We start from the raw sequence: 9,889 nt of genomic DNA on the forward strand, positions 1-9,889 counted from the left end.
ATTTTCACCCAAATCACAAAAAAAAAAAAAAGAAGAAGAAGTGAGGATGATAAGACTTCATCTCACATACTTTGGACATGGTTTCAGGAAGGACCAATCCATAGTAAATGACACCATGCTTTGTAAAGTAAAGACTCAGTGAAAAAGAAGACCCTCAGTAAGATAGCCTGGCACAGTGGCTGCAGCAATGGGCTCAACCATAGCAATGATTGTGAAGATGGTGCAGGAACGAGCAGTGTTTCAGTCTGCTGCACATAGAGTCACTATCAGTCAGAAATGACTCTGTGGCACCTAACAACAACTACAAGGTGTCAAATCAAAACCCATCTAGTATTATCACATTTGGTTCCACAAATTCTCTCTTCATCACCCAGTATAATCAGTTCTTTATCAAAATGTATTATCAACAGGAAGATATCACTTAATTTTCCTTACTAGTATGCTTTCACTATGCTTATTCAATCTGTATGCTGAGCAAATAATCTGAGAAGAAGAACGTGCCATCAGAATTGGAGCAATAATAACAACGGGCAATATGCAAATGGCACATCCTTGCTGGCTGAAAGCAAAGACTTGAAGCCCTTACTGATGAAGATCAAAGACTATATACCCTTCCATATGGATTAACTTTAACATAAGGAAAAGAAAAGTCCTCACAACTGGACCAGAAAACAACATTATGATAAATAGAGAAAAGACTGAAGTTGTCCAGAATTTCACTTCACTTGGATCCACAATCAATTTCCATGGAAGCAGCAGTCAAAAAATCAATTGACATATTCCACTGGGCAAAGCTGCTGCAAAAGACCTCCTTAAAGTGTTAAAACACAAAGATGTCACTTTGAGGACTGTCTTAGGCTGGGCACTCTAGAAAAGCAAAACCAGTGAAGCTTAGAGAGAGAAAAATTTATCTCAAGGAAATGGCTCACACAGTTGTAGAGGCTGTCAAGTTCCAAGTCCGAGGGTCAAACATTAAGCTGAAAGCTTCTCCTGACTCAAGCAGCTGCAGGGGCTCACGAAGCCAAGACTGGCAAGCAGTATAACAGGCTGCTGGCTTCAGAGGTTGACAAATTCAAGATTGGCAAGTAAAAAAGCAAACTGCTAACTCACAGGCTGTGAAGGCAACAATCCAGTAGGCCACTGGTTCAAGTTCAGAAACCAGAGATGATGATGATATCAGATCAAGATTCAGCAAAAAGCCAGAGAATTTTCCCAGGACATCCATATATATAGGAAGCAGGCCATAATCTCAAGGAAACATGCTTCAAGTGATTGGCTGCTCATAGACCATCTCACCATGGAGGTAATTATACTGTATCAGATCTCATGAAGAGGGAAGACTACATCATAACTGCTAAAACACTGAGAATAATGGCCCAACTAAGCTGACAGACAACCTTAACTATCACAAGGACTAAAGTGCACCTGACCCAAGCCATGGTATTTTCAATCAACTCTTATGCATGAAAAAACTGGATGATAGATAGGAAAGACTGAAGAATTGATCCCTTTGAATTATGATATTGGCAAAGAATATTGAATATACATACAATGGACTGCCAGAAGAGTGAACAAATCTATCTGGGAACATATACAGACAGAATTCTTCTTAAAAGCAAGGACTGTGAGACTTTGTCCCACATACTTTGGACATGTTATCAGAAGAGACCAGTCCCTGGAGAAGTACATCATGCTGGGTAAAGCAGAGGGTCAGGAGAAATGAGGGAGATCTTCCACAAGATGGATTGACACAGTGGTTGCAACAATGGACACAGCAATGATTATGAGGATGGAGCAGGACAAGGAAGTGTTTAATTCTGTTGCAGACAGTGTCACTCTGAGTCAGAACAGACTCCATGGCACTTAACAACATATTAAAATATAGAACATATAAAGAATGTATAAGCTACTTTCTCTTAAAATGCCAAACAAATTTTTAGAATGAATTGTGAATAATGAAAAAAGGTAGGCCATGACAATGGCATTTACAAGTACAATAATCATTTTTATTTAAAATCTTCATGATTAAATTTATCACTTATTTATCATGACATGAAATTCTTAAACTTTTATTTTAGCCATAAAAGAAAATATGAAATATTTTAAAATATTAGAATGGTGAAGGTTATTCTAAGTATATCCCAAACCTAAAAGCTTAATAAATTCAAATACATAAAAATTATCTGCAAATATATCCAAGGATACTGCAGAGCATACATAGGACAAAGTTCTGAAAACTTCTTAGCCATAACAAACAACTTTAGGGAATCAGTCACTGGGCTTGCGGACTTAGGACCACAGTCTCAGGTCAATTGGCACAAACATAGTCCACAAAGACAAAGTTCTACATTCTACTTTGGTAAGTAATGACTAAAGTCTTAAAAGCTTGGGAGCAGCCATCTAAGATGCAACTATTGGTTTCTCCCTGTATGGAGCAAAGAAAAGTGAAGAAAATAAAAGACAAATAATTGTTTCCTTGAAACAATTAGTCTGAAAAACTAATGAACCATGCAAACTACAGCCTCCACTACCCTGAGATCAGAAGAACTAGATGGTGTCTGGCTGGCTACTATTACCAACCACTTTGATCAGAATCACAAGAGAAGATCCCAGACAGAGAAGAAGGAAAAAAATGTAGAACAAAATTCAAAACCACAGAAAAGACCAACTTACTGAACTGATAAGAGAATGGTGGAACTCATGTGACTGTGGTCCTTAAACACCCTTCAAGCTTGGAACTGAACCCAACCCTGTGGATCTACTTTCAGCCAAAAATAAACAGGCCTATGAAGTGAAAATGAGTCGGGGCCGACTCGACGGCACATAACAACAACAACAACAACATGAAGTGAAAATAATAACACCAGGAAGGAATGCACTCCTCAATGAGACCAATAGGGCAACATTTGCCCAAAAACAAAGCTCAGAAGGCACAAAGGGGCAGGAAAGAAGGATAAATGGAAAAGGGGAACCCAAATAGGAAGCAGGAAAAGTGCTTTTATGAGATTGCAGTCAATGTCATGCAACAAAATGTGCATAAATTGTTGAATGGGAAACTAATTTGCTCCATCAACTTTCACCTAAACTACAATTAAAAAAAAAAAAAAAATTCTGACCAGTTTAAAAATAAATAGTCTTAAACAAATGATAAATCATGAGGAAATTATCACAACTCATCACACACTTATGATATTTAATATGTAAAGATCTTTCACAAATCACTAAGAATGACCAACAAAAAAGAAAATACAAATGGCTCTAAACAAATGTAAAGAGGCTCTCACTCTCATTGATAGTAAGAAAAACACAAACCAAATCTACAAATTTTTTCACCAAAATATTGGCTAAGATTAACACAAAGTGAGTTGGCAAAGATATGGGAAGACTGTGGCACATGTTATTCATACATACAACCTCTATGAAGGTGAATTTGGCAGTATTTCTTAAAATTTAAATATACTGACCCTTTGACCCAACCACTCCATTTCTAGGAATTTACCTCAGAGATAAAGTCACTACACATGTGAGAAATGATATACAGTTACGTGTTGCTTAATATCCACGATATACTCTGTGAAGTATGCATGTTATGCAATTTGGACACTGAGTAAATACCATATTATATACAGGCAGCCCCGGATTAGGAACAAAAATCTGTTCCTAAGTCTGCCTTTAGGTTGATTCTGTACATTAAGTCACCCACTGCTATGAAGTCTACTCTAACTCATAGTGACCCTATGTAACAGAATAGAACTGTACCCTCAGGGTCTCCAAGGCTATAAATCTTGATGTAAATAGACTGCTTCACCTTTCTCCCACAGAATAGCTGACCTTTTGGTTAACAGCCCAATGCTTTAACCACTCCACCAGCAGAGCTCCTTAGTTAGGTACAGTTCATACCTAATGTCAATTAGTCAAATGTTGTCTTAGTATATAGTGTCCTTTTCGATGCATAAAAATGTTAAAGAAAACTTCCAAATACTCTAAAACATCTTTAACATAATAATAAAGTAATAATAATGTTTTCATGTGTGTCTCAAAGTAGCACCTATTTATTATTACAAAACATTGTATGCCCTTCAAATTTTTAATATAATAGGCTTTATGGAGTTGGGACCACAGATGTATATGCGGTCAGACATTGCCATTATGTGGTGCATGCCCATATGTACAAAGATATTTATATATTTAATGGTAAAATCGAATATACCATGGGCTGCCAGAAGAACAGGAAAAAAATTAGTTTCAGAAGAAATACAACTAGAATGCTCCTTTGAAGCAAGGATGGCAAGACTTCAGCTCACTTATGTTGGACACATCATCAGGAAGGGCCAATTGCTAGAAAAGGATATCATGACTGATAAAGTAACGTCAGTGAAAAGGTCAGAAAAAAGCAATGGACTCAAACATAGCAACAATCGTGAAGATGGTGAGGGACCAGGCAATGTTTCATTCTATTATACACAAGGTCGCTATCACCATGAGTCAGAATTGACTCCACAGCAACTAACAACAACAAATCTAAATGAGGCAGCTATATAAAAACTAATGTAGAATTGATTTCCTAAAAAGCAGAGTGCAGAGTGCAATGTATACCATGATATCATTTGTTACCTATGTTTACATATATATATAAATAGTTGACATACATATCTACTCTCTTATATGTCTAGAATATCTCTGTAAGAGTATACAAAAAATTGGTAACAGTAGTTGCCTCTGGGTAGAGGAAATAGATAGCTAAGAAATTCTATATTATACTATGTACTGCCAATTAAACAAAGAAAATAAAGAATTTTATAAATTGACTTTGGAAAATATTCTCAAATTTGAACTATAAAAAATGTATTTAGAATTGCCACCTAAGTTGAAATATACAGTAAATAATTACTATATTGTGATTTGCACAATAGAATGAGTTAAGAAAATTACTATCATCCTTTATTTGGAAAGCAAACTACCCCTTTGACATGAACAGAAAATCTAAACTGAGGATGAAAGTATAATATCCAGGTCAAGAAATGTATTTTTTTCACCATTTTTGTTACAGAAATGCTTTACCTGAAAGATTATAATATCCACATAATAAAATTTCAATAAATATTTATGGAATGATTACTTTCTATTGATTTCTGTGTTTGCTTTTCTTTTTTTTTTTTCACAATACAACACCACACGCTGGAAAAATGAATTATGCTTTTTTCCAAAAATTTATTCTTTATTTCCCAACAAAAATACGTCATTAACATTACCACAAGTCAAGTCAACATTATTTATTAAGCACCTACTATGGGAGCTCTGGGAGCTCTGGTAGCATAGTGGCTAAGGCACTTGACTGCTAACCAGGAGGCTGGCGGTTCAAACCCACCAGCCACTCCTAGGAAGGAAGATGGGGCAATCTACTTCCGTAGTGATACTGCCTCGGAAACCCAAGGAGGGGTTGCTACGAGTCGGGCCAACTCGAAGGCACATAACAACAACAACATGGGAGCTCTAGGAGCTCTGGTAGCGTAGTGTCTAAGGCACTTGACTACTAACCAGAAGGCTGGTGGTTCAAACCCACCAGCCACTCCTCGGAAGGAAGGTAGGGCAGTCTACTTCCGTAGTGATACTGCCTTGGAAACCCAAGGAGGGGTCACTATGAGTCGGGTCGACTCAACGGCACCTAACAACAACAACAACAATGGGAGCTCTGATAGCATAGTGCCTAAGGCACTTGACTGCTAACCAGAAGGCTGGCGGTTCAAACCTACCAGCCACTCCTCGGAAGGAAGGTTGGGCAATCTACTTCCCTTAGTGATACCTCCTCCGCAACCCAAGGAGGGGTCGCTATGAGTCGGTCCAACTCCATGGCACATAACAACAACAACATGTGCACATGAACAATGAAATACTGAAGAAGATTCTAACCCTAAGAAAGTTCACAGTCTTAAAAGATAAATCATAAAAACATTAATCAGTTAAAGGAGACTAGAGATTCAACTGATAGAGTTATCCAAACTAAAAGTACTACAGAAATTCATGCAAGAAAAGAAGTAGTTATTAACTAGGGATCTACTGAAATGTAAAAATGCTTCCAAAATTATCTCACTCTGCACAAGATGGAATTATTTGATGGTGACAGACTTCCTAACGTATGTGGATATTCAGTTGGGCTTTGAAGTAGTTGCTAATAATTATGTATAGTTCATAATTATTCAGGCTCCAAAGGAGAGAGATTACTCTAGTGGTCTCAATCTGTTTGATCTTTCACATCTCTCATTAAAAATGTTTCATTACCACAATTCAAAAAAAAAAAAAAAAATTCCAGGCATGAAATTCTTAATATATGTACATTTATGTACAAATTATATGCATGTGAAAACAGTCAACCATACATTAAATAGTCATAAAGCTTAATTTTTCCAATAAAAATAAAAATGCAAAATGCAAATATAAGTTCTAACATTTTCTTCCTGTACTCCCATATAGCATCTTCTGATGTCCTTGAATTTCCACACTCCACTTTGCATGAATACTAGATATGAATACTGAAACTCACAGATCATGCAAAAATATTTTTTATCCAACAGTTTCAATCTCCTCACACATCAAACTTGATTTTTATTAACATAGTTGTTAAGAAGCAGTAAACATGAATTTGAACTTCAGTTTATTTTCCTCTGTCCATGACCTTCTCTAAAAATCATTGTTAACATGCAACATCATATTATTTAACACCCAATATTAATAATGTACCATTTACTGATAATAAACTTTCAAGTTCTTCAAAACTATTTGTCTCTATAGTGATTCTGATACAAAGTCTGCATTCCTTTCCTCATTTCCCTTACCTACTCTTATTTTATTACAAAAGCCAAAAGCATTTCAGAGAATTTTTAAAATTATCAAATATATTGTATTTTAACCTCTTTTGAAAATTAATAAAAAATAATTCTGAAACTGTGTAGTCCACTTTGACCTAAGGCTCCTTCCAAGTCTAAGTTAGATTGAAATGCAAATATTTACTTAAAATAAATCTGAATAGGTTTTCCATCAATGTAAAGGCATAGACTATAAGAATATATAGTTACAGAATGTTTGTAAAAATGAATGTACAAACATGATGACAAGTATTTACACAGTATGTAGGTTTATATATAGATGTAACACATACACATGTAGCTAGCTGAAAAACCCTGTCACATTTTCCTAGTAAAACAGACTCTTAGTTTTGAATAATTTATAATTCATTACTCAAAAGTTCATTTAAATTTCTATATATTTTACAGAACAATTGAAATAAAATATCTATTGCAACAAAATGCCCTGTACTTTGGAACAATATATAGATTTAGAACAATATATAGATTTAGAACTAACATAGGCAATAAATACTATGGTTTAGCATATTATAAAGAAATAAAAGCACATCTTAAATTTAAATATTTGGATCAAAGAAATACAACTATGTTTTTTGAATATCACTTTTGCAACTGATTTTTAGCAATTATTTTAAAAATTGTTAATCCAAATATTTAAATATCAAATTCTTAGTTTCATATCAAAAGCATTGTTAGTATACATAACAAAATTAAACAAAGTTAGAAGTATGCGCAAAGATCTTTTAAAAACAATGATTTATTCTATTAGTTCCAATAAACTATTTAAGTCCCTTAAATTTTTTCATATCCCAAACAAGCATTCAAATTTAGAAATCATCTTTAAAGAACTGAGTCTTCTAAGTTTCAGTTAGGATGTTAGGAATACATTTGCTTTCTCAGTCTTTCAATGTTTTTGTCAGAAATAGTATTTTTCTCTAAGATCTATGTGTATTTGATGAATTTGATGCCATAAATTATTTCAAGTAGTAATTTTCATTAGAATATGATATATATATTAAGAAGATAGACTATACATATAAGAAAGAATCGCTTCTGAATAAATGTACTAAAGAATACTGAATGCAACAACCTGTTTTTAAAATGTAAGCGATGGAGGCCAATATGTTAGTTCCTTCATAAAAGTATTCTCCACTTTCAACTGTGTTTCTATGAAGAATAAGGAAAAAGTATACTTGATAACATTATCCCAACTTTGAGGGGAAAAAAGAAACAGTCCCAACTTTGGAATGTAAACGGTATAAATTAATCTCTTAGGATAATTCATTTCAAGTAAAAAATTTAAAAATAACAACTTCAGTTGAATAAAACCTAAAAACGTACACATCTCCAACACAATCTTTCACGTAGTAACTGAGAAATCAAACAAGCATAAAATATTTAAAGCAAACCTGTAGAAACAAACCTCACTACACTAACAAGGAAAGAATCTCAAAGCTCTACATAACCCTCTCTGGACAGTTCCCTGGTGCTGAAGTTACACAGCCGCTAAACCGATGCCTGCGAGCTACTTTCAGTGCTGCCAGCCTCCGCAAAACCCGGCCGCCCAGTCTATGAACACTTATAGTAAAACTTCACAAGGTAGGAAACACCCCCAACTGCAGTAATGGTAGGAAGTGGAGTCTCTTCAGGATTAAACAGATTTAATAGTTGCAAACAGGAAGAGCAGCAGAGTGCAGGGTGTTAGAACCCGCCGAGGGGGAGGGGCTGGAAGATGGCGACGGCCGCACACCCACCCGAGACGCGACTAAGCTCAGGCCCCTCGCCCGCCGCGATTGTGGGCACTTCTGCTCTTCCCCAAGTTGGGGACAGATCGGCTGTGCGGCGGCGCGGGACGAAGGGCCCCGGCGGCGCCTGCATCCCCCGACTCGTGCACCTTCGCCGGGTCCCGGCCTGGGAGCACCTGTGCACGGCCATATTGGATTCCTTGCCCCAGTCCCTGCCTCCGCATGGGGGCGACCGGGAAAGAAGAAGAGACGCGCGGAGCCTGGGCTCAGCCCCAACACAGCCAGGGCCTCGGAGCCGAACTGGGTCCGCGAGAAAAGCCGGAAGGGCGCCCGGGAAAATTACACTTCCCAAAGGCTCGCCACGCTCACCTCAGCCGGGCTCCGAGCCCGCCCTCCCCGACACACACCCCCGCGCTCGACACCCAGAAAGCAGCCCCAGAGCTGGCCGCAACCCTCGTGGCCCCAGCGCCGCCAGCGGGCGGGGAGGGCGGCGATCCAGGGCGCGCCGGCGGCCGCCGAGCAGCGGCCGAGGGGGCGGAGGGGAGGGAGCAAGGCGGGAAGATGGAGCCGCGTCCTTACTTGAGCACTGACTGCTCCTTCTCCTCTTCTTTCTTCTGCCGGTCCATGACGGCCAGGATGATTTTCCTCTCCTCCTCCGTGAGGTGGCTGAGGTCCGGCATCTCGGGCTGCAGAGGCGGCTGAGAGGCCGCCGGGGTAGGAACCGGGCGGCCCCGGGGCCCGACAGGAGCCGACATGTTTGGTGGAGCCGAACCACCCTAGGGAAACAGGGAGGCAACTCCACTGGCGGCAGCGGCGGCAGCACCGGTGCGGGCGGCTGGGGCAGCCTCCGGCGCTGGGACAAATACATACAAATCAATGGCCTTCAATCTGAGGCGACAGCCCCCCTCTCTGAAGAAAGAGCGAGCAGGGGGAGGGGCAGACGAGCCCGGGGGGAGGGGAGCTGGGGAGTGCGCTCCGGGAAATGTTTCTTCTTCCCGGGGGCGAAGGGCTGGCAAGTGAGCGGCGCGGAAGAGAGGAGCTGGAGGCCAAGCCCGGACGCCAAGTGCGCGAAGCGGCGGGGGAGGGCGGTGGAGTAAGGTAGCGGGAACGGCTGAGGGTGGGGTGACTGAGCGAGAGAGGGTGGGAGGGCGGCGCGCGGGCCTGGGCGAGAGTGTGTCCGGCCGCGGCGGGGGGCGCACGCGCCGCCTGGGGGGAGGGGTGACGGCGACTCTGTCCCCCGGGGGACTCCCAGGAACTCGCTCCGGACGCGGGAGGAGGTAT

The 9,889-nt window shown here is 39.7% G+C and overlaps 1 protein-coding gene across 1 annotated transcript in view; it reads right to left on the reverse strand.

Moving 5' to 3' along the window:
- Positions 1-9,363, reverse strand: part of RIMS2 (regulating synaptic membrane exocytosis 2) — a 726,314-nt gene extending 716,951 nt beyond the window's left edge. The window contains exon 1 of the mRNA XM_042783638.1: positions 9,188-9,363. Coding sequence (XP_042639572.1) covers positions 9,188-9,363 — 176 coding nt within the window. The remainder of the gene's footprint in view (positions 1-9,187) is intronic.
- Positions 9,364-9,889: the final 526 nt, after the last annotated feature.

Source organism: Orycteropus afer, unplaced genomic scaffold, assembly GCF_000298275.1.
Source record: "Orycteropus afer afer isolate SDZICR_OR568_19922 unplaced genomic scaffold, OryAfe1.0 scaffold00021, whole genome shotgun sequence".
Lineage (NCBI taxonomy): Eukaryota > Metazoa > Chordata > Mammalia > Tubulidentata > Orycteropodidae > Orycteropus > Orycteropus afer.